The sequence below is a fragment of the Drosophila willistoni genome (genome assembly GCF_018902025.1).
Source record: "Drosophila willistoni isolate 14030-0811.24 chromosome 2R unlocalized genomic scaffold, UCI_dwil_1.1 Seg167, whole genome shotgun sequence".
Taxonomy (NCBI): Eukaryota; Metazoa; Arthropoda; class Insecta; order Diptera; family Drosophilidae; genus Drosophila; species Drosophila willistoni.
This window is the reverse complement of record NW_025814050.1, coordinates 996,017-1,022,376: the sequence shown is the minus strand read 5'-3', so window position 1 is coordinate 1,022,376 and position 26,360 is coordinate 996,017. Positions and strand designations below refer to the sequence as shown.

The window sequence follows — 26,360 nt, the reverse complement described above, 5'->3', positions numbered from 1 at the left end:
ATTGGCAGGGCAGACAGATTGCAGTTGCAGCCAGCCGGCGCCCGGCCAGCACCCTGTCCCATCTGCCCCTTTCTCCGTCCCTCATCCCTAACCACTGACAACGACATTGTCGAAGGTGTTTGGGATTTCCAGCAATTTCTCCCTCTTTCAGGGAGCATTGAATTATTGCTTGCTGCATGCAACAAATCAGCTATAAAGTTGAAGTTGCAGTTGCCGTTGCCGTTGCCATTGCAGTAAAATGGAATCGCTTGGCGATGAATCGTTTGATGTTCTTGAAGATCTTGAAATTTAATTCGCAAACTTGTTTAGAAATGCATAAATTGATTCAATTTAAATGGAATTGTTTATCCTTCAAGGCAATGGCAATGTGACTACCCCAACTGGCCTTATTAATATGAACCAGGAGCTTGGGCAAAAGTTCCCAAGATTCCCAGATATAAACATCTGTTGTTTATATAACGATAGTTATCATTTCCAATGTGGTTTCCCAGAAATAACACGAGATTTTACTCCGCTCTGTTTTGTTCTGGGAATCAGTTTATTATGGAAAACGTTATTTATTTAAACATTATTTATTTGGACTTTGACCTCGCCCAGTTCTCGCCATGCACTTGTACATACATAAATGAATGTATATTCAGCTGTCAGATTTATCATTATACACTTTTCCTGTTTCCATTGGTTTCTTTTCTTCGCTATTGTTCTTATTTTGCTATCCATTTGCAGGGTTTGTCCATGTCTGCTCTATGGTATAAAGGGTGGAAGAACTGAAACGTTTGATTTTCTATTTACTACAAATCTATGTGTATTAGGATAGTTACAAATAGAGAGATACAAGTTAGACTTGTTTTCCTGGTGTCACACAAAATTGAAATATATTTTCAAAACCTATAGACAATGTCTATGAGTAGAGAAATGATTATTTTATAAACTTCTCTAAAGAAATAAACCTTAGTAAACAGTTTTTGTAATCTTTGCAAAATGTCCTTTCTCCTTATCCACACAAGAAGTCCTTTCTCTTCACATAAGAATTTCTTTGCAAAAAGCGCTACAAAAATGATAAAGTTATCGATATGCTAATACTTTCTCAGTAAAGGAGCATACTTTCCAAAAATATATTTTGTTTTAGATTTGGCCAAATAACGTATGTATATTTCATTAGGCCATATCATTCCCTTTAATTTAGTGTTATATCTGTATTTTATCATGTTAAAGTTTCACTTTAACCATTAAGTAAATGCTCGATGATTTTGTATATCATTTTCATAATAATTATCATTATTATTTATCAGTATCGTTTTGTTAATTTGTTAGTATAGTGGGTTTTACTCTACTTTAAACTGAATTGAGCGAAACTTTAATGAATTTGCAGCCTTTAAACGACAACTCATTTGGCCTAGAAAGTATCTCATTAAAAACAAACTATTAACAGGACAACTACCAACATGACACACACATACACACACACACACACACTTGAATAAATGCATGCAACCGTTTGTTTTAATTTATAAACAAAACAAAAAAAGGAGAGAACATAAAAAAGGAGACAAGAAGACAAAAGCAGAATTGCAATACGAGTCGTTTACATTGAAGTAAGACACGGCAAAAAGATAGAAAGAGAGGGCAAAAAAAAACTGGTAATGTTGACGTTTGATATGTGGAACACGCCCACAGCTCCCACCCACTCGTACATGCAGTATAGAAACATCCCTCCCTCTCATCCGTTCTGCTCCCCACTCTGGAATCCCACCCCGGGCGTGAAGCAACAGAAACATGTGTCTACATTCGCATCAGCGTAAAGCGCAAAAGAAGCCACAGCCAGATCCAGAGCCCGAGCCCGAGCCATGCATTAAAAATCTACGCTTCCGGCTAGAGTTGGGGGCATTGGAGTGTCGCCCCTTCCATCCCCTTGCCAGTCCAGCACCAATAGAAATAAAAAACTAGGGAATGGCAAATGCATTTGGAGTGTTTGCGGCAAATGCCAAAATGAAATACATAATACTTAGCAACAAAATAAAAAGGAAACGACAAAAAAATGTAAAAGAAAAAGTTTTATTTTGTTTGCTGAGTTGCATTTTCGGTAGTCTAGCCTACTTTGTTGCCAGGGCACACACACACACACACACACCACATATATACTAAATCATGTCCGATCTGCCGGGTGTGTCTCCTTTTTTTCTGTTTAGACATTATACACCAAATTGGTTTTTTTTATTTGGATTTATTTAATATTTCGCTGTGAGCCATTTGCATTGTATTGTTCGAATACCCGTGACAGGTCCCGCGGGCAATAGTTGATGTATTTTCCTATTTTAAATTGTACAACTTCTATGTTTCTCTCTCGTAATCCGCTTTTAAAATAATGAAAAAATTTGAAGCGCTCAAACACTTTTAGTGGGATAGAAAAATGTTGCATATACAAATATATAAAGTTATATACTATCCAAGCACGGAGTGGGGAAAGAGAAAATCTCATTCTGGGTCTAAAGTAAAAGTGCTTCACTTTTTTAGTTGCTCGTTTGTGCTCCCTTGTTGTGTTTTGTAGTGTTTTCTTTTTCCGCCTGAAACAATAAATCTTCTGCAGCGTATCAATAAAGCTTGCTAATTTTCCGCTCCAATTAGCAGATTCTTTCTCAACAAATCTGAACGAAAAAAAACTCAAAGCGAAACAAACAAGGGATAAAGGAAAGAACTTAACACAATGGGAGAAACAAGTACAAATCAGAAAACTATAAAACGGGGCAAAAAAACTTGGTATTTTGTTAGCTCAAAGGAATCAATATTGAACCCAAGTGGAGACTATTGAACAACTAATTGAAATAAAATTATACAAACATTTCACACCGTCTAGATTCGGGGTTTAATTTTAATTAGAGAGAGCTGAGAAAACGTTATACCAAAAGAATCTGTTCGTACATCTTTCATCAACCATTGGATAATAGGGAACTTTATCTACGTTCGACTACGAATCAGTCTAAATTTACGATCCTAACTTTTGCTTTGCCAAAGTTTACAGTTTACAGGTTACACAATTGGCACAATAAAAATAAAATATATACATATTATATTTTTAAAGGAGAATTTTTTTTAGTAAATAATAAGAAAAAGGAACATTCTTTGGATGGCATTTTCTAGCCCAAAATATGACTAATATATTGAAAAAAATATATATATTAACTTTAAATTCAAAAATCTTAAAAACGTAATAAAAATCTCAAAAATTGACTGGACGTATATTTTGGAACATACTAAATAAATCGTCGTGTTACAATAACTAACTATGTCCACTGAAAACAGCATTTAAAATTAGTATTTCGTATTGTATGTATTATTTTCGATGACTGAAATCTTCTGTTCATACTTGCTACAAGGTTTTGACATTTGTCCTATAAAATACCTCGCTTCCTTTTAAACTTTTTCTTTGAAACTTCCACTTTGATAGGATTAAGGCCTGGGACTTAAGGTGACCTTTCTATAACTTTTACATTTTCTACCTCAAACCAGTGTTTAACGACCTTTGATGTGTGTTTGGGGTGACTATCCTGTCATCCATCCTGTCCATCTCACAATATATCCAAGTACTGAACTTTGTCCAATCGTTTTTACCCTAAATCCTAACGAGCAGGCCCACACCGTGTCAAGAAAATGCACCCCAACACATGATTCTACCTCCTCCGTGTTTGATGCTCTTAATTATATTTAATTAAATTTTACCGAAATATGTAAAAATATTAAATATTTCACAAAGATTTGTGCCAATTCTATGACCAACAACAACAACAAAACCAAGCTATACTTAGAAGATACAGATCAAAACAAAACCAATAGATTTAACGGAACAATTGACAGTAGCATTTAAAGAGCATGGGCAAAATTTAATACTAAATACAAAAGATAAAAGAAAATGTGACCAATCTAAATCCAAACCAAAAAAAAGTTGTTGAAGCAAAATTTTGTTGTGCCAATTATGTGACACTCATATTTCGACTCAAATTCTTTTTTCTGATCACATCGATCTATTTATTCTACTACTTTCTACTCAAAAGCTAAGTAGATCATTAATTCAGAACGTCAAAGACGTATGTCGAATCCTCTTTTCATGCTTATACTTTATGCGGCCTTCTCTGATTGTGAGTTATAAAGAGTATAAAATGTTTCTATACGATTTAGTTCGGCCAAGATGTGTTAAGAATGTTCATTATACATACAATATATAAGGCAAATGAATTACTAATCGGGAAAACAAAATCACCCACTGTTTAAAATCAGGAATAACATGCTTTGATTGGCATTTTACTTTGGTTCTGTATTCATTACAAGTGCAAATCTGCAGAACAGTGCAACAAAATATTTCTCCAGCACTTGACAGGGTGAGAGAAAGAAAGAAAGAGAGAGAGAGAGTGAGAGAGGAGAGCGAGAACTTAATCCTGGTGACGCAGGAATGCGCCGTGACAAATAGTTACCCATGGAGAGAAAGACAGAGACAAAGGCCGGCTCACGTACATAGCGCGATTTTGTCACTTGTATCTGCAAGATACTTTTCGACACGTCGGAACCATTTGCAACTTGTGCATCCTTCTTAAAGAAGAGCCATCCCACACTTACTCTCTCTCTCTCCCTCTTTCTCTCTATTTCTCCCAGTATCCCCCGGTAGGCAGACTTGAAAGATACAAATGTATCTTCATTTGTGTATGTGTCCATGTGTGTGGCAAGCAACGCCCCTGAAAACACTTTTGTGGCGCCTCTCCGAACACACCCAAAAGAGACGTGGCACATTCACACACACATGCAGCCAGTGCACCCAGACACGGACGTATGTTTGCATACATATCGACAGACTCAGCTGACGTTGCACAGGGGCAAGTTGTGTGTTTACACTCAAATATTTTTCATTTTATAGCAATGCGGTTGGTACATCCCCCCTCTTTCCACTCTCCACTCCCCACTCCCCTCTTCATCATCATCATCATGAGCATCATGAGCATCAAGAGATTGCCGACACTCATCGTTAAAGTTTTTAGTGGAGTGTAATTAGTCTTTTCTATGGCATGTGTGGCACTCTTGTTGCACACGTTTTTATTTTTGTTGTTGCCTGTCGGACAGTGTGCTTCGAATAGTTTGTAAATCCTTTGCGGTTAACACTAATTTGATGGCCTCGGCTTGTTGATTTTTTGGTCAAAAGGTAAATGGCTGCATAATGTGAAAATAATTGGTATGGAAATCGTGTTGCCTGATACACTGAAGTTTATTTGAATTGTAAATGGTGCATTCAATTTTGAGAGTTAAATTTCAAATTTGTGTAATCTGTAAATAAAGGGGGTACCTATAATGAGTCCAGTCAAATATTTGAAGTCGAAATATTTTCAATCCTTATCCGATTCATATTTCCACCGACTAATACATTCAGCTTTTTGTGAAGCCTTCAGAGGAATTAGCCACATAAAAGCTTTAATTTTTATGCCAATGTATCATTAATTAATCAGATAAACAAATATTAAACTATTCAATGTATCCCATGAAAAGTACCATATCTGTTTCGCATTGGCAAAGAACAATTGGAAAACTCAACTGAACTCTGTTTACAATTCCATATGCATTTTCTCTAGCCGATTGGTACTCCAAAAACGCAATGTAATCAACATTTACAAAACGTTTCTTTCCTCTGTTTATCTAGGCCACATTCAAGTAAGTAGATGATTGTTACTGTGGAACAATTGAATTCAATTACTTAACGAAACTTTCCTCTTGTTCTTCCTCTCTCCATCCTTGCTTCGTCGTATCTATCTGTATCTCTATCTCTGTCAGTCTCTTCGAGTTGAGTTTTCGCAAAAACAGGCAAGACAAATATAGATATAATTTTTCTCAATTGAAATTTATGTGTGTGCAGCAGATGAAGACAAAGTCATTGGACAGAGGAAGATTCGCTTTTATAATCGTCACATGTGTTACAGATACATTTGTATCTTTTTGCTCTCTGCCAGCATTCCCTGACTAAAAAGTCAAATGCAGTTGCTAGTAACAAATGCGCTTAAGCAAACTGTCAATTTTAGTTGAAAATTTTCGCTTCATTGCACTTGACTCAGCTCCTCAGCGACAGATACAGCTCCATTCTCCATTCACCATTCACCATTCTCCATTCTCTCTGGCTCCCAAGCTGTCTCATTCCCCACTATCTGTGTAGCTTTTCCATGACCCCATAATATATATGTGTAATATAAAACTTTGCTCGTAATTATTTTTCCAGAAACACCCGCATAGAATTCCCACATGGAAGGCGGCAGCAGCCATAAATTGAAATGGAGTATGGGCAAAGCAGACGAGGAAGGAAATGTAGGAGAAGAAGGGGGAGGGGACAGTGTCGTTGGGTGTGAAAAATGAAAAGCATCCATAATCTAATTTTATCATTATCACAGTTGTCTGCACTAAGTGACGTCACACGCACTCCCTGCACAAGAAAACAGAAATGCATTTGAGAAAAAAAGATGAAGACGTAGCTAAAGACATGAGCCAAAGATGGGAAGGTTAACTCCAAAGATCGACATAAGAAATGATCAACTAAGTCAACTTGTGAAAATGAATAAAGTTGAAACTAAAACATTAAGTCTACTCATCCAATTTTGACAGGAATATAAAAAGCATTTCGCAGCAACATCAAAAAGTGCTCATAGGACTAGTGAAATTTTAATAAACGAATAATAAATACTCTTAAAGATTTGAAATTTTGTTGTCATCATCTATGTAGACTAGATAGAACATTTTAAAACTTAACCTGGAGGGTATCAAAGTGGAGCCTGTCAGCGAAATAGGAAAAGTGTATTATTGTGTAAGAAAAATCGCCTGGCAATTGACTTTGCCAGCAACAGCAGCAGCAAGTGCTGCTATTTTATGCTATTTTCATGCGACTTTTGTTTTTGTCACACACAAAACACACACATAAAAGAGAAAAAGAGAGAGAGAGAGAGAGATGGAACGAGATAGAGTGGTGATAGGAAGATGCATCCTGCTTAACCGTTCTCGTCCGTTGTCCTTGCGCTTATTGTGCTGCTCGGCTTTCCTGTGTCTGAAGTTAAGTGCAACTCTAACATTGTGCACCCAGAGAGATAGCACAACGGCATTCCATTGTTGCGTTGACTGCTTGAAAAGACTTAATTCAGCGCTCAGCTTTTTACACCCAAAGCCAATTGGGGTAAGTTGCCCCTCAACGCCCCTTCGCCTACCCCACACACACACACACCTCTCCTCAGAAGTATGTATAAGCTCTAAAACTCCACAAGGACTCACCTCTCCACTGAAGACTGACACACACCCACACAGAGTTCAACTAACCGACTCTATTACGCACTGTTGTTGGAGCATTCAACGCAAATGGCGACAACATTCAGAACAGCAAAGGACAAAAAAAAACACTCACCCTGCAAGTGGAGTTTAACTTTTCATGATGTCCAACAAGCCAAAAAAAAAAGAGTCACCGAACGAAGTGGAAAGCAAGAAAAAACCAAAGGGTTAAGCTGCCACAAAAAGTGCACTCAGCAAACTTTAATTTGATAAGCTCTTGAAATAAATTGCAGCAGAGTGTCAAAGTGTTACCAGAAGGTCACCTATCTAGTTACAGGTATCCAAATTGGATTGCGGTCAAAACAAAACTGTTTAACTTTTCACCTACAAAGCGGCAAATTTGTTTCCACCAAATCGACAGTAATTCCAAAAGGAATGGAACCAATTAACTATTATCACAAGTCCAATCCACCTAAATATAAATGCTTCAAAAAACTGGTTTTCATTTTAGAGTAGAAAAAATATGTTTCTATTTTGGCTTTTCAAACAAATGAGAATCAAATAGTGGAACGAAACTGATCAATTCATTTCGAGTGAGGAATAGATCTTTTATCAATAAAATTAGTTGGATTATCCATATTAAATATCAGTTTTTGTAGATAGTTCCATCAAAGCAAAGTTCGATTGTCTTTAAGCTTACCAAATTATAGTGTAATGAACTTCAATTGTTCAAGTTTCGATTAACATACCTGCAAAGAAAGAAGATGAAAGATTTATTATTGAATTGAAATCAAATTCACGTTGAGTCGTAAAAAAGGAGAGTCCCCTCATTAGAAACCCATTTCACCGAATCATAGTCGCAGAGCAATTAAAATAAACCCGGCCACTTCAACAACTGAACAAACACACCCAATTACAAATGGACGGAGAGAGCTCGTAAACTTGGCATTTACCACATACTCTATAGACCCAGAGCTCAGTCAAGAGGCGGGGCGAGAAAGGGCGGCAAAAGAAGGCCAACAGAATTAAAGGCCAATCCAAATAAAATCAGGTAAAATGCTGGCTATAATTACGAGCATTTTTGTATTATTTTTTTCTTTTTTCGAGTTTAGAAAGAGGCAAGAAGTAAAACAATTATTTACATGGTTGCATGGGAAGGGTCCACGGTTCGAGAACAGTCAACGAACGGAGACAACCATTTACAATCATTGACCTCGACCCTGTCTGTGGCAACGCCACGCCTCTACGAGAAGATATGTCTGGCAATTTATGCATCATTAAGCAAGAGAAATTAAAACGAGAGCAAAGTAACAACAAGATCAACAACATCCAATAATGAAACAATAACAACACCAATAGAAAAATGTAGTAGGTTTTCTAATTGAGGCTACAAAGAATCTGATGTATGAGATAGATTTTCAAAAAGTGTATGGAAATAAGAAAAATCGCGAAAAAGTATTGGCAAAGATTAAAATAAAACAACATTGAAGCTTTCCCAAATGAAATATTTGTATCCTAAACAAGAATTCGAATCGCAGCTGCATTTGAAATGTTTAGAACAATTTGTATTTGGCAGAAATATAAAAAGGACTGCTGAAAATCCATCTTCTCCAACAATCCATCGTCAATGCTTGATTTATACCTCCGCACACAATTCAAATGCAGATCTCGATTATTCTTGGTCATAAATTAAAGACAATTTTGGTGCACTGTCAGCAAAATCGCAGCAAAATATTGAAACCATTCTATTTTCTATATGTTTTTTCTGTTACCCAAAAAAAAAGTTCAAGAATTTGTTAAATAAAATCGACTTGAAGATACCCTTCAAAAAATTCCAATATATATTACATCGATTTGAATGATTCTGTTAATACCACAACTATTAATAGTTTAAGAACAGACGGCTACAGTTAGTATCCGATTGTTACATACAGATTGTCAACTTGCATATACCCCTTTACCTTTTCTGGCTGCAGGGTATAGAAAAGGGCCCATGAACGATTTATGGTATCGCTTTGTCTTGTTCTCTTTCTCACACACGCAGCACCCACACACACATACACACATACACATCGTGTTAAATGTTTACATGCCTAATTATGATTTATTTGTGCAATCATTTTTCTCAACTGGAAATCGTCAGAGTGCCCAGCAGAGCCAATATCACCAAGGCAGTTGGTCCAGTTCGCCAATTTCCTGTGGGTGGTTGATTGCTCGAATTTGCTACCACCTCAGTGTGTCCTTAAGTCAGACCAAAGGACACACACGCACACAGTTCGATGAAGAGAGTGAGAGTGCGATAGAGAGACAAATGTCCCCATGGCTGCTTCTTTGTTTATCTTAGTTAATTACAGCAAAACATTTTTAGGGTCGCTTTCTCTGTCCCTTTCGCCTGCAGCTGGCAAGAATGTTTCTTCCAACTGAGAGGGGACAGTCCGTATATTTATTGTAGTGACTGTGAGTATATGTGGGCGTGGATATGCATGAATGTGTGTTGCTTTTGCGTGCGGACAGTTCCGCTGATTAATTGCCATTAAGCATACAAGCTGTCATTATTCATTCACAAACATACACACAAATGTAAAATGAAGCAGGGAATACCCACTGAATGAATGCTATGTAAAATTATTAGTTAAATCAATTTGTTTCGTTTCATCGTTGAGAACAAGCATTCAGAAAAATGTTTACTTCAATGCACTTCAATTCGGTTATGCTGAAAATATTCAACTAGAATCATTCAGTTTACGATTCTCTTTCTCCATGATTAATAAAATAAACAAGCAATTAGTAGACTTAAGTTTTATTCTATCACGAATTCTAATGGTCTGACCACAGATAGCGATCTGAATTTGTGTCAGAGATCCACAGCCTAACACCAAATGGTATTTGGACACGAATCAGTCAACGTCCTCGATAGTATAGTGGTCAGTATCCCCGCCTGTCACGCGGGAGACCGGGGTTCAATTCCCCGTCGGGGAGAGACGAAAAAGTTTTTTTTTTACTTTTTAAATAAAATTTATTTTCTACAGATATATGTTTTAAGCCCAAAAATGTTAAAAAGTGAGCAAATTTTAATTTAAATACATATTTTCTATTTTTTATTAACACAAACATTAATAAGATACCTTCATCTATTAACAAACAAGTTTTGTAGTCAGTTAGGCATACAAACATGTGTAGCCCACGAGTTACTTATTAGCATTTTCAGTTTATGATATACCTACATATATACAACTTAATGATAACATCGATCTGCCAAAAATTTCAAGAAAAGTTTAGTTTAACTAGCCTTTGTTAAGAGGTCACTTAAATCTGCCAACTAGTTGTATAGTAGAGAGTTAAACGCAACTAAATCGCACATGTCATCGCCCCTCCCTTTCCCACAAGCTGCTCAACTAAACTCAACTCTGGGGGCGAAGGGGGCAGTCAACAACATCCACTTGCAGTTCTGCTATCCCGTCTACACTGTTGACTTATTTGCTTTGAGATAAACGCCAAGTTGATTTATACAACCCACCGACAATTCATTCAGCCATTTGCACCAACGTCAGTCAGTCACTCACTCGCTCATTCATTCATTCGTTCATTCATTCAAGCAGACATGCAGTCAAGCGTACAAAATTCTCTTGTTTGTTTGTTTCTTTATTCATTGGCCCAACAGCTGGAGAGGGAGCTTAGAATCGAGAGAGTGGCTACTGCAGATACTTATCGCCCAGCTAACAAACTAGCAAACAATAAGAAAAAGAGCCAACTGGAGAGTGAGAGGAAGAGCGAGAGAAATACAGAGACCGAGTGAACGACAGAGTGAGGGGAAGAGCGGAACTACGTGGCTACTTGAGGGCTCACGTCACTTGACAGACAATCAATCGGCCAGGGCATCGAGAGGCGGAAATTATTCAAGAGTTGCCGCCATCGTCGGTGCATTTGAATTTGAATGTGGCCATTTTATTTTCCACAACGGTATTCGGCAGACATTTTGTCTGCATTCAAAGTGAGCATGAAGAACAACAAAAACAACACTGCCATGGAGAATAGCAGAAGCAGAATGGACTAGAACTAGAGGTCAAAGTTCCCAGTGCTTGTGGGTTCGTTCTCTTCAGTTTTGGGTGGTTTATCAGCTGATGATAATATTTTATTCAATTAACTCACACCATTCAAAGTGCTTCACGCTTGATTAAATTAGGCACCCAAATAATAACTCGAGACTGACCACAGCTGTGGAGCAATTGATTCGCTTAGCGTGGCAGTTGTGATAACTTTTCTCTTGTTCGTTTGCATTATGTATGTCCGAGTACACACCCAAGTACAAGGTATAGTATAGTATACATAACCACAGACCAGCTGTTTGATTGAAATCTTCTATATGTACATACATTCATGCCTTACAGGCGCTATCAGAAACGGGCTTCAATTTGAGAAGTTCACTATATTCAGGGGTCTAGTATATGGTGTCAAATATGATTATTTCTTGATTCCATGCTCAAAATCGATTATTTAATGCTACCGACTTGGCCAGGTACCTCCTTTAACACAAACCAAAGTCTAGTCATACGGACTAGTCATATTGGTTGCAGCTGAATCGGCTTAGAACCGCCTAACCCAGGAAAAGGGCAGTTCAAGCTGATGCATAAACAGTCTATTGATAGACATGGTCTAAATAATCTGGCTAGAGGCTAATTAAAATTCGAGAGAAAGACGATGTTGCTCGATTCAATGCTGAGTACTCTGTGCTTTTGAATTCTGGATGGTGGATGGGTAGAGGAGGAAAAAAAGTTCTAGATGGTTCTACTCCTAGTTCCTGTCTCATTTACCGAATAGAGTCGTGAATGTTGTACAATTATTTTCTATACTTTGTGGGTCCTTCTGCCTGTCACATACTTTATGGTTAAGGATTTTTTGTTAAACAGAGTGTTAGTATAATTATAGGGGTATCTACTTATCTCTATCGCAGTCAAAGAAAATTGATATTTGAATTCAAAACATTGGTTTATAAAACAAATTCATTTCCTTTCCTTATACCCCCTCTTTCTTGTTTTATCTGCAGAGTTTACACTTGGCAAACTCCGTTTCGGCATCGACACCTGATATCTCATCATCAATTTATTTGGCTGCATTATACATAAATATATGTATGTATCCATTTGTACGTAGGTTGGTATGTTGGGCGAAATCTACTGCATGTACATAATGAGTCATGATCATTGCTCCGGAGATGGAAATGTCGTTTGAGGTTTTGGTAAATTTGTTGCTAGATGTACATTTGTTTAGCATCTCTCAGTGGGAGTGAAATGAAAGAGCAACACACTAGGTGAGTGGAAAGGAGAGCAGAGGAGTGGAGAGGGGAATTGTGTATTATCCACAATTACTATTTGGCAAGCAAATTTTGCCGGCTTATGCTTGGTATAATTGAAATTCGATGATTCAGGTGCACACGGCTGACTGAATGCGTCGTCAGTTGCTGGAATTATCTTCCCTAGCTCACATTCAGTTCTCTGGTTAAAGACAAACCACAAAGTTGTCGACTCGTCGCTAGAAGAGCAAGAACAGCAGAAGCAGAAGGAGCAATCCAGAAGCGCTCACAAATTTCGGGGAATCAAGGAAAATGCAACAACAGTAATTCATCAATTAAACTCAGCCTTTATAGAATTACCAAGCATTGCACATCCGGCCCAGATATGTACATTTTGGCCACACAAAATGCAAATTTGCTTGCTGAAATTTGTGCAAAAGTTTTTATCCAGAGGTCGCCTGGGGTTGTGTTGGGCTTTTAACCGGCTCCTTCTCGACTCCTGAGTGTGTGTGTGTGTGTGTGTGTGTGTGCGGCTTTTGGCAATTTGGTAGCAAACTAATCGATGGCGAAACATTTGCCCAGACACAAAGCAAAACGTAATGCAAACTGCTGCAATCTATACAGGAATACAGAATCCGAATGCTCGTCGCATGTCATAAAAGATGCACATTGTATCCCATGGTATGCCTGGTCACCACCCCACCACACCCCCACCCCGCCTCTACTCCACTTCTATTCGAAGTACGTCCAGCTTACTTTGCGGCGAGCATACGTTTGTGTTGGCTCTTAATGCGCTTTTGCATTTGCATTAAAAGCGACCATGGTAACTGACAGACAGGAGGATGGACACACATGCCCGAACTGACCCAACTACAGTGGGACCAAAGCTTGCCTCGAACGTAATATTTGAGCATTGAGAAGAAAGAAAAAGAGATTTCTTTAACAATGCCTAAATTGCATATATCTAAAAATGTACATATATATCTTATATATCTGATTACACAAAGCCTGACATTTATGAAGGCGGTATAGTATAGTCCGACATTCGATGTTTCAAATTTAGTCTCATTGTTAGCCACTGTGCTTCCCATTCTGAGAGTTGGGTGCTCGGACTCGCTGCACCACATTGCTTATTTAATGAGATTAACGTCTAAAGACAAATGTCATGTGCATGTTAACAGTAGCAGCAGCGCACGGCCAAAGCGATCCGGTGGAAGGAATCTTTTAGATGCGACGACTGCTCGGGATCCCGTATCTGCGGTTGGGAGGCAGTTGGCAGCTGGTTGTGCTTCTCGTTACCGCTCCTGCTGTCGATTGTGTATGGCCATAAAAGGCAGAAGGCGGCACATTAAAATTCTAAAATGTTTTTACCAGCCTACCAAACTATAGACATAAGCCTGCAATGAAGTGTGCTCAGACCGAGAGGCAGTCGCCAGCCGGCAGCTCAGAGCACAGACAGAAAATGTGAGTGCTTTATTTTTTCCTCCTCTTTCTGTACACACGTATATATAATTTTTTAGCCCCATTTTGATGTCAACTTCAAAGTGGCCGAAACGATGCCATAACGATGATGCCCAACCATAATGTCACTGTACGGATTTCATGAGCGAAGAAAAAGGCATTGCCAGGCACACCACAAAAGAAAAGGAAACGAGTCGAGCTGATGACAGCCTTGACCAACCATCCGACCGAGAACTGCACCCTCCGCCAGCTCTTCCTGGCGAGGTGAAAAGTGAAAAGCTGTCATAGGGCCATGTTTGTCAAATACGCAGAAGAATGAATAAGAAAAGCATCCGTCTATGAAAGCTAACGAGCTGTAAACTATGAAAGGGCAAGTTATTCTTCTAGCAAGGCAAAGAGATTTTATGATTTTTTCTCAAGGATCTGCCAACCTCAATAGCATTTGATTAAAAGCTATAAAACTGGAAAACTATAAACCTTAAAAAAATGTATTGTCTGTTATTTCTTTGGCTTTATAAAAAATAAACAATGAAAACTTAATAGCTCATATTGCAGCAATTATCTATTGCAATAGACTCTCATTACAGACTTAATGCAATTTGCCTTACAACTATACAATTTGGTATTTGTATTGACAAAATTGAGTGAAACGCTTGCGGTTACGTGTCTTTACTTCATTCGCAAAAGACCTTCACCGAGCTCTTATCTATTGAAGGACTTAACCCAAATATTTTAAATCTTTGAAGTCCATTTGAGCTGAATCTTAAAACCCTTAAGCATATTGTGTCAATGCTTTCATAAATTGCTTTGCCATGAGGAAGAGCTTTTCATTAAGCAGCAAATTAATTTAATGACATGGTCGCACACATTTGCTCTACGTATCTAGGTACATATCTATATAGAAATGTGTGTACAAATAGAACATACTAAGCGGATTAGGTCAAAATGTCGTAAATGACTTTTAAATCTAATCCACTTTAAGCGTAGAACTTTGGCCTTCCTTTACAACCCATCAGTCGCACACATCGCTGATTTGCCGATTGTCACAACGACATGCGTCTCAATAATTCATCAAACTCAAGGGGGCGGTGGCGTCTGCCCAGCTGGAAAGACTTCAAAATGCGTTAGCAGCAGTAACAGCCGCAGCATACTGAAGAGACATTTTGGAGGCCTTCGACATGGCGGCAAATTGCGTTTCGGTTTGCACGTCGTAGCCACAAAAAGAGGAACCAACGCCTGACTGACAATGATGAATAAAAGGCGATAAATCTCGCCAAGACAACAGCAAAAAGAAAAAAGAAAAAAAAAAGCCCAGACTAGAGCAACTTGACGACGGATTTGTGGAAAAAAAAAATAGAGACCAAAAACAGAAGGTACGTACAAAGTACGTAGACGGAAGTTGGCAAGACGGAAGACATTTGTTTCAAGCTGCCGTCACAGATGGGGTTAGGAGGTACAGCAATACCCTTCTGGGGATAGGCCTCACTTTTCCTCTCTCTCTCTTTCTTGATGACGTGCTCTGATTTGTACCCAAGTGAGCAGCAGCCTTTCGGGATGGGGTTGAGTGTAAGGCGAGGGTTGTTCCTCTAGTTATCAGTTACCATATGAGTTTTTGCAATGGGTTCATATTCTCTTTATGAATGATAAATGGTTTGGCCTCGACAAACAGATGTCTCAATTATAGCCGAGCAGACCTTTGCATTATATATTCAAATATATTACTTAGTTTTCAATATTTCAAGTGAAATTGACTTTAAAGTCAGTGCTCCGACTACATGGCGAACAATTTAATATTCTTTAAGCTTACACAGAAGTCCCACACATAAAGTCAAATATCTATTATCCATATTTCTCATGAATCAATTATGATATATCATCCGATATTGTCAGACGCAAAGTGACCAAAGCTGGGCCAAGTGTATTGGCAAAGTAAAGTCTCTAAGAAGGGGCCCAACAACAAAGTTAAAGTTAGCCGGGCAAACACGTAAGCACTTTGCCGGATGGGTGAATCCCAACAAGAACTACATCAACAACAACAACAACAACAGCAGCAGGAGCAAAAGCAATAACAAAGACTAGGTAAAAAGCCAGCTAAAGTTTGTGCCCGAACGACCACGACTACGGCAACGACGACGACAATTGCGGATGATGAGGATGAGATGCTACGTGGGCGCCACTGGCGCAGATCATTAGCGTTGCGCCTCCCGCAAAAAGAGGGACAGAGAGTAAGAGACTAAGGGCGCAGTGACATAAACGACGGCAATGACGACAGCCGTCCATGAGGGCTAAACGTTAACAGAAACAGAAACAAAGTATCTAAGAAACTTTTGGGCTTGTTGTGTTCCTGACAGTTGCCCAACAACATACACAACAAGAAGACCAAGAAAAAAAGTTAGTGTCCAAGACAAAAGCCTGATTTATGTTTTATGGCCCTGTCCAGAGAGTCGAGTGGCTAACATTAAAAATGTTTTTTATTATTTTAATGTTTTTTACAGTAAACGCCTCGGCGTTAGTCAAAGAAAAAAGTGCTCCAATCCATCGAAAAAAAGCGTCTTTATCCAGTGAAAGCCGATATGTCAATTAGTGAGCAAATAAAATCACACTATAGTCCCTCAGCATAGTTCCAAAAGATATAGAATAAATCTGCATAAAAGAATTATAGATGGAATGGAACTTTGGATAATTTGGCCAATATGTTCATTACAGTTAGCCACATGGAGGAACGAACTTTTCATAGGGTCTAGCATCATCGACACATGCAACATCTTCACCTAGACTAACAAGCAAAAGAACAAAACACAAACAACAACTACAACTGTTGAGCAACTCATTTTCCTGTTAATTAATTTAATTAGAGTGTTTTTTTTCATCCTCCTCGCGCCCACACAACGAGGGAACAGGAAACGTGCCGCAAAAATCAAGGGCGGTAAAAAAAAATAAGTTGAACTTTTTTAATTGCATTCAATGTAGCTGCCAACTACGAGTATTACAAGGACAAGGATGAGAAGGACTTGGCTTGAATGGCGAAATTCCAGGCTGATGCTGTCATTTAATGACATTTTCATCAAGATCCTCCGTGTTGCCACTGCCCCATGCCCCATGTCCCTATCACCGCCACATTTCCTTTCCTTTCATTATCATTATAATTGTCATGCTGATTTCTGTGCTTCGCGCACATTCTCAACTATTTGCCCAACATTTTCCATTCCCGCTGCATTTGTTTGCAAAAGTTTTTCGGCAAAAAGTTCTTTCATATTGTGATTTTAGTTCACAATAGAATCCCACTCTCCACAGTTCCACGGCGTGACTACATTTTTAATGAGCAACTGGAAGCAACTCGGAGTGCACAAGTCTATAGAGGTACATACATACATATGTTTGTACTTACAGATATTTGTTCGCACTACACATACAAATATGCAATATGTGAGTAATGAAGTGCCAAAGAAGTCGACGAAGTCGACTTTGAAGAATGTGCGAACTGATGTGCGAGTGACATGCATAATTACATTTCAATGCATTAATGCTTTTCAAGTGCCTTTTAAACACTTCAATTCAATACTTTTCACATGCGTACAAAATATGTTTATACATTTAAATAGTTCTAGACCAAAAAGTGAGACGATTTCACTAATATCTTTCCATCTTCTTTATTTATGGGCTAATAAATTAATTGTGTTATTTAGTAATCTAGTACTCATCAGCAGTTTTGTATTTTTAAGAAAATGTAGAAAGAAAAAAAACCTATTTCAATTAGTAATAAAAAATTATAAAAAAAAAAAATAATCATTGCCGAAACCCGCGATTGAACCGGGGACCTTTAGATCTTCAGTCTAACGCTCTCCCAACTGAGCTATTTCGGCACTTGACACCAACGTCGCCCAATGCCGACCAGAATCCGCTTGTAGTTACCTGATCCCCTAGTTTAATGTAGATAAGGAAAAAATTCCCCCCGTCACACCGAATCGATTTAATTACTTAGCAACAGAATTTATAATTAGTGTCCAATTTTAGATTTAATTTATCACTTTATTATAAGACAATGTATAAATGTTTACACATCAATTTTATTTATATTGTAAACAGATTATTGAGAGAAATAAATTGCAAAATCTGTTCTGTTATCAGACAAATTTTACTGAGTTTAGAAGACCTTTTGACTTTGACAAAGCATGACTAATGACTATTTAATTTATGATTATCTAATGCCAAGTTGAGAACTAAAAATATTGAACTTTTTATACCCTTGCAGAGGGTATTACAAAATTGGTCAGATGTTTGTAACGCACAGAAGGAGACGTTTCCGACCCCATAAAGTATATATATTCTTGATCAGTATGAAAAGCTGAGTTGATATAGCCATGTCCGTCTGTCCGTCCGTCCGTCCGTCTGTGCCTATGCGTTTTACTCAGCCGTCTTAAGAGCTATCGGGCTGAAATTTTTTCGGGGTTTTTTATTACCCGGGAAAAATAAAGTATGAAAACCATCAGGCGCGGACCACTATATCATATAGCTCTAGAAGAACTAGAAGAAACATTTTCATAAAAATTGGAGTATGCTATGAAATTTACATATGTGATAATATTGTATATAAAACCCCAGATCCCAAAATTTGAATGTGATCGGATAAATATAACACAAGTTACAGTCAATATAATAATCGGCTCTGCTCCCAGCTCTGCCGGCAGCGCTGCTTGCTGTCTACTAATTGTAAGTCTTTCGTCATCAACAGAGTACATGCATACACACACAGACGCAACGCTACGTGAACTGTATGTGTATGCGTGCGTTGCTTTGCTTTGGGAATGAGGGAAGAAGAAGAACATATTGTAAAGTAGAAAGTAAAATTGTTTTGTTTGTATATTGATGAATTGAGTTGCAGAAAACAAATTTTGAACATGTAAAATTATTATTACCAAGGACTGCAAGGGTATATAAACTTCCGCGTAGCCGATGTTAGCTTCTTTGATATTTTTGACATAAATTTATACAATCTATATAGAATATATGGTTTAAAAAGTTATAGCATTGAGAGGATATGCCTAGCTCTGGTGTAGAATATTACAAACACGTTTCACAAACGAATCAATCGAACGTCATAAAATTTACAGGGTATGTTTAGGTCATGAGCGTATAAAATGTGTTTATACATATAACATCAAGGAGCTGAAGAAAAATACTTCAAAAAGGACGCTTCGTTTTTTCTAGACCATAAACAGTTTGTTTTTCTTGTCTTTTTTCACTTTATTTAGCATAACAATAATTATTGTCCAAAATCTCTTATATATCGTATATCATCAAATATGCAAAGAGAAGAAACAATTTGTTCAATTTGAACAAAGCATGCTCTTTGGCAATAAATTTTTAATTTTTGTCACAGCTAAACAAACTTTTTTTTGCTGACAATAAGTTTTTGCCACCGCAGAAACTAATCAGCACAAAAAACAAAAAAAGAACTGCCACAAAAAATGTACAATTATTAAACTTTTAATCAATTTATCAATATTAACTTTTTACTTGTTCGTTGGCCGCCAAAGTTTTTCAACTTTTCAACCTACCTCACTTTAACTTTTTCATTAGGGCTTGCAAAAAGGAAAAGCGAAAGAATCACTAACACAAAGAGTGAAATATATATACATACGTCTATATGGCGAAAGAGAAACAGAGAGAGAGAGAGCGAGAGAGATAGAAAGAGAATGACAGTGATAGAGAGAAAAAGAAGAAGGAAATTTTCTTCAATTTTTGTCGTTACGCCATTTCAATTACTGGCCAAGTGCCAGGGCCAGGACGATCAGTGGCAAAATTTATAGAGACTAAAAGAACAAAGGGAATGAGTAAAAAAGTCAGGGAAGGAAACTATGGCTTGACATGGGACGGCATCGCATGGTGGCGACATGCTGCATGCAGCTCATTTGTTGCAGACGCAAAGGGGTAGACCGACTGTGGGGGCCAGAGGGGACGACGCTTGCTGTTTGAGGGTGGCTGGCTTAAGCTCTGCACTTGTCGTATTACTAATTTCCCTGGTGGCCAAGACACCAGAGCAGCCATTGAACTTCACAGTCATCGTTAAACGTTCAATCTGCTGCATGAACTCTTGCCGCATCAGCAACTGCTGCATCGACTGCAACTGCAACGGCAACGGCAACGGCAACTCCAACTGCAACTGCAATGGCAACTTTTTGATTAACGCCATTATAAGCTGATTGTTCAGTTCTGCTGCCAGGTTATTGCTGCTGCTTGACTTTAACTCCACACGGCACAAAAAAAGTAACAAATAAAAAACCGACAAAAAAAGAAAGGAGAAAAATATTGCACTCATGTGTGTAATTTATTTTACTCTTCGACATGGAAAAACTTCCTAACCGGAAAATGAGCACTCAATTAAGAAAACGTTTAATCCATACAAAATGTTCAAATTGCACACGGATCCAACCCGGCCAAACAGAAGCAGCAAGTAAAAAGGATGTCCATGGCAATGTCCCTGCTGGCGCCCCTCACCCCCTCCTCTCTGCTGGTGTAGATTCCTCCTGCCCAAGGGCTGTTAAATTGCTGTCTATATAATTGATTGGGCTGTGCCTTTGGATTTCATTTTAAAGCCCTCAATCCAGTGATTTGTAATTCCCAGTTCAAATTACATGGCCAAATGCTTTATTTCTGTTTCATTTATTTATTTAATTCTTTCTCATTTGAATGGAGTGCAGGAAATAATATTGAAATAAATATCATGACCTAAATTTACAATAATCATCTTTATCATATTTCAATGTTTCATACACAAATTAATCAAATTAAGATTTATATTTTTGCCAAATTGTATTTATATATACATAAATAATTCAAATCATTAACAATAACTCATATAAAAAAGAAATAAAACTATAATTTTTGAAAGATATATCACAAATCCATAGTAATCTTTCAGAAAAACACATGTCTGTGTTTCGAGAGCTAAGAACGATTCAATAGAATTATCAACAATTAAAAAAGGCATCCTAAAAATATTGCCAATCTAAAGTCATACATCTCCAATTATTCGATAGTGGAGTAGGACACATCATTAAACTCCAACTCGGTTAGGATATAGGATTATTTTGTTCAATCTTACACCGCCTTAGTGTGTATTATAGGTATTAATTATAGGTATAGGTATGGAAAAACGTTAATCACCTTTACTTACTGTATTTAATTGAATACCCAAGAACATAGACTCAACAGACTCTGAAATGGGGCATTTTGGCCCTCAATAGGCTGGAAAAGTATTCTTTACACTACTTTACAGTGAACATCCGATTTGAAGACGTGTCTACAAAATGACAAGTTCCTCGACTTCAAGTTATTGTTGGTGTAGACACGTCTTCAATTCGGGGGTTACCTCGATATCATTTCTTTTTCTAAACTAATGTTATTTGCAACAAGTTTTTAACTTTTTGGATGCCTCGTAACTTCAAAATTGTCTACAAGCATTTGAGGATTTCTTTTATTCACATTCTACTTCTATTTATGTTTCAAAAAGCGAACTCTTGGACTGTTGGGAGCGAATTTCCCTCGCCCGTAGATCCACCCAGGTCGATAGGGCACGCTTTCTTGAAATTTTGGACTGGAGTATTAGATCCCATCAAGTGGAGAGCGGGGTTATGGAAAGGGAAATGCAATCAAAAATGGTAAGTCAGACATAATATTTTTAGCTGTCGCATTTCCGCCAGACACCGCGCCGATTTCGACTACCAAAAATGCATATATTATAAACGAAAAGGGAATTGGGGAAGTTGATTTTGGTTTATGTCTGTACATGTGTGTGGCACCATAAGATGTGTGGAAATTATGCGAGGCGCGTGTCAAGTGCCGAGTTTACGAAAAAAATACAAAAAGAAAAAAACTTTTGCCAAGTCGGCTGAGAAGTTCGGTTGCCTCCACCGCGTTGCATAGTGGCATATTCTTATTCCTATTCTCCGTTCGTCGCTCCCTGCAATTACATTGTGAATTAAATTGTAATGAGGCGCATGCGGCGAAATACTTACAACTAGGAAAATAAGAACCGAGACCAGCTCCCCGCTTCTCGAGCTCCACTCAAATGGCAATTAACAGTTATGTTTGCTGCTCCAACACGTTGCAGACAGTTTTATTGACTGAGACAACGACGCGTCCTCTGTCGGTGTGTCGGTGGCCGTCATTGGTGGAACTGAGAACTATTTTTAGTTAACTTTGAGTGAGTTTTAGTGGGGTAGGAATCGGGGAGACGAATGGCTGCCCTCCACCACCACCACCACCACCACCTTCGTTTTTGTGGGGCACAGGAAGTGAGTGACTTAAACGCCAACCAGACACAATGTTCTTGCTGTTCGCTTAATTGGCCGCTGCTCCAACGGAAGTTCACGTAATTTCAAGTCGATGGGCACAGGGCGGCATCAAATGCAAGTTAAATTAAGCGGAAGATCGCCAATAATCGCCTCTGATGAAATTATCTTAAATCAGTCTTCTGTATAGCTTACTTCCCATTTAATATGAAAAACTTGCTGAAAACGTGATTTGATTTCTTTATGAATACAAAATTACAATTCCAAATAGCCTCTGATATTGAGGCAGCTTTAACCGACGACGCAGTAGTTTGAAATCTGAAAAGAACCTTTTACCTGGAGCTATTTAATTTAATTAATGAAATGGCAAACATTCTACATGATTACATACAGAATTTTGGTGTTTGAGCTTAGAGATTGAGATGAGTTAATCAGAGAAATGTAAGAAAGACTAGATTAAAGCGGCCGATGAAGAATTATTATACATAATGGGGTCGCACATCTTTTTCAAGAATTGTAAAACTCTAATTGTAAGACAAAAGCTAAACAAATTATGATTTTAAAATTTCATTCTGTCATTTTGTTTGAAGGACTTTCCCAATAAATTTTTCCACTGATGGAAAAACATTTTCTGAAATTGAAGAGAGCATTTTCTGAAAGTTTGGCATATCAAACGCAATGCACAAAGTGCCACAAAATGATCCACATTAACCGCCCACTTGATAGACGTAATTTCAGAGCATGCCAAGTGATGCCGCACCCACTTCGAAAGCAGAGGGGTCCCCTGGTCCCGTGGTCGCCTGGGCGGAGGCTACTTCAGCGGCCAAGAAGAAAATGTGCATTTAAATGGCCGTTTTGTCGCAGCTCCTTAATGACAACCACTTGCGGCTGTCAAATGCAACCCTGGGCGGACGTACACGCAGTGTTGTAATGTTTTATGGCACGGGAGCGGCGGAGGCAATGATGTTGCCAGAAGAGTATATGCACGTGTATACAAGGTGGTGGGTGGGATGGGCTAGATGTCGAGGTTGTTGTTTTTGTGCGGTGGCCAAGAATGGCATATGAATGCATTACCAACGGCAAGGGTATACACACACACACACACACACTCAGAAGTTTTCTGTTCCCTTTTTCGCATCACTCTTACCCTCTCCCTCTTTCTCACACTCTCTCTCTCTGTATCTCACTCTCCATCCATTTGCTTCCTTTCCCTTACTTTGGCGCATTCATAATTTGCCCATTAACCTTATTTTCCTGTTATGCATGAGTGCTAAGGAAAAAAAGGAATGAAAGCTAAGAGGGAAAGCAAAAGAAATTGTCACCCCCCAAAATGAAGGTTTTTTCCCCCTTCATGTAACTCCCTCGTTTCTTCCTTCTCTGATGGATTTTAAATGAACTTTAACACGTGCAATGTCTTTTCCTTGGAGTTTCCTCTTTTGGCTTGGCTAAGTAATTGGCTTTTGGGGCATGGCCTCGGCCCCAACACAGATAGTGATGATGCTTGAATTGATTCAGATAAGTCAGACATTTTCCGGAAAACTAATGACATATTCAGTGAAGAGATCCGACAGTTAAGGCACCTGAAGCAACGCGCAAACTAATTGAAAAATGCACTGCAATATTTTGATTATAGTGCGTTAACCAACACTACATAAAAGAGTGACCGTAGGATTGATAAGTGAGACTCAAGTGTAGGGCAACTTTGCTTACTGGAAAATTGCGACTTATATTTCATCTTAAGATAAGTTGCGGTTCCATTTCGTAATCGACAATTCTCCAACTATTCTGCAAAATTTTGTCCCATTTTGTTGCCTCTGTTCCACATTCATTTACATAAAATTTTATACTTGTGTCTAGGTATTCTCTATGTATGTATGTATGTATGTGGAATATCTCCAGCAATGACACATTCATTTGAATTACTTCCTGCCTCCGACAGGCCCCCCCCCCCCAAAATATATATATGGGAAAAAATGTAGCCGAAAGCCGCTTGACTCCATTTCTTTGGCTCATTTATAAGCAGCACATGTGCTGTTTGTTGGCTCCTGATGTGACTTGTCTGGAAAAAGGCTCGGGAAAGTGCAACAGCAGCAAAAAGATACAGAGTGGGGGATCCACATGGGGGCATGTCTCGGTGAAACTCTCTGTTGTTCACATTTAGTGTGTGCCAAATGCACATTTAATAACGTAATTTCTGAAGCGTGCAAAAGATATTTTTAGAATTTAGTTTTCCAGCAAAGGGTTTCCTCATCTTTTTTGTCTCCTTTTCTGTTTCATCTTTCGAAGGCACAAGAAGTCACAAACAAACTTGATGCATACTACAGAAATGTCTCTGCACTTATTTCAGCACTGGACAAAAAGAAAATAAAGTTCTAGTTTGAAGTTCCAAATAAAGTTGCCAGGAAAACTCAAAAACCTTTGGACAAGCAATACGAAATCGTTCTATTGAATGTTTTTTCTTGGTATTTACAATTTATAGCAAGTGAAAAAATCTTTAAATTTCTCCAAGTGTATTTTGTACATATCTATGTCGCACTTACGTGAGAGCGTCACCCAACTTTTTAGCCAAAAAAAATTTGCATATGCACGTTACTCCCGTAGGTATCTGACTATGATGACGTCGTCGTCGTCGTCGTTGTCGTTTGTCGGAGAGCTTGGGGGCAGAAAAACAGGACACTAGAAATAGCTGGCAGCTCTCTATAGCTGTCTCATTCTCTGTGTCTGTCTCCCTCTCACCCTCTCTTTTAGTGTGTCTTCGCCACTTTTATGCAAATAATGTCTTCCAGGAATTTTTGTTATTTATAGTTAAGATAGCAAACGTGTGGATGCCTGATATCTAAAAGTGTGCATTAGTAGCTATGTATGTATGTATGTACTTTGTATATATATATATATATTTATATACATATATGGTATACTATATCTTCTTTCTTTGGCCCTGCACCAGCCCGTCTCTTCCTTTCTACTTCTTTCCAAGTTATTGCTTCATTTCTTTGGCATACTTCCTCCACCCAAAAAGAGAAAATGGGTTTTTTGGAGTAACTTTTGATGCCATTCATAGTTGGGGCATGCAACTCTTATGTACAGTTACATAGTTGACTCTCCTGTTTGTATCAATGTGTGCGTGTGTGTGCAGTCAAATTACATTTTCTCGAGCTCATAAGAAGTTACTATTCAAGTTTTTGGCAGTTGATTTCGGTTATTTTTTCGGTTTTTCTCCTATTTCATTTGCATCCTTTCCTGTTTGATTAGTCATAATTTAAATTGACGTATGCATTAGTTTTAATCCTGTTTCTGCGATTGCTTTGATGCTTTAGCATCTGACAGCCAATCTCTTGACATATGACTGGGGATTTACTTGAACTCGAGGTTTGCTCTAAAAGTTTGCGCATCTATGATCCTTGTTATATATAAAGCTTGCCCTAAGAACTTCAACCTGCCCTCGCCTTCTTGGTCAAATGAAATTGGATTGTTTTAATAGTCGGAATGTCATGTCATGTTGAAATTGCCACTTAGCCAATAAATGTCATATAAGAAATATTATTTAAATGGATAATAAAGATTCTCACCTAATTCCACATAGAGTTTTGGTCGTATATTCTCCTGCCAGGCACTTTGATTACCAATCACGAAGAGTGTCAGTAGTAGGAAGACTTGCATCTGGATTTGCATCCATCCATTACCGTATCCATAAGTTTGGCCTAAACGATGGCTTTCTTTTGTTGCTTTTCTTGTTATTCCTTTATCGGTTTCTGCTGTTGTTTCTGTTGGTATTGTTGCTGCTGCTGCTGCTGTTGTTGTTGGTATTGTTGGTGTTGTTGTGACTGTTGCTGTTGTTGGTTTTGTTTGATTTATTATTCTTGCTGCACTTTGCAAATGCATTTTGTGGCTTTTCTTGTTGCTGTTGTTGTGCGTAATTTTATTTGCTGAATTGCGGTGGAAATTTAGCATTTCTATTTTGCATAAATTTTAGTTCAATTTCCTTCTTGTACAATGCTGAATATTTAACCGACTTTAAGTTGTTGTTTTTGTTTTTG

General features: G+C 38.1%; 1 protein-coding gene, 1 long non-coding RNA gene and 2 other non-coding genes across 4 annotated transcripts in view; 2 read left to right on the top strand and 2 right to left on the bottom strand.

The window, feature by feature from the left end:
* LOC6646734 (semaphorin-1A) overlaps positions 1-26,120 on the bottom strand; it is a 122,120-nt gene extending 96,000 nt beyond the window's left edge. Inside the window, 1 exon segment of the mRNA XM_002069389.4 lies at positions 25,893-26,120. Within this exon segment, the coding sequence (XP_002069425.2) occupies positions 25,893-25,995 (103 nt within the window). The 5' untranslated portion in view covers positions 25,996-26,120.
* LOC124460339 lies at positions 4,254-6,604 on the top strand. Its single transcript, XR_006954270.1, has 2 exons — positions 4,254-4,910; positions 6,248-6,604. It is a non-coding gene; the product is annotated as an uncharacterized LOC124460339 (long non-coding RNA).
* Trnad-guc lies at positions 10,186-10,257 on the top strand. Its single transcript has one exon. It is a non-coding gene; the product is annotated as a tRNA-Asp (tRNA).
* Trnaf-gaa lies at positions 17,820-17,892 on the bottom strand. Its single transcript has one exon. It is a non-coding gene; the product is annotated as a tRNA-Phe (tRNA).
* Positions 26,121-26,360: the final 240 nt, after the last annotated feature.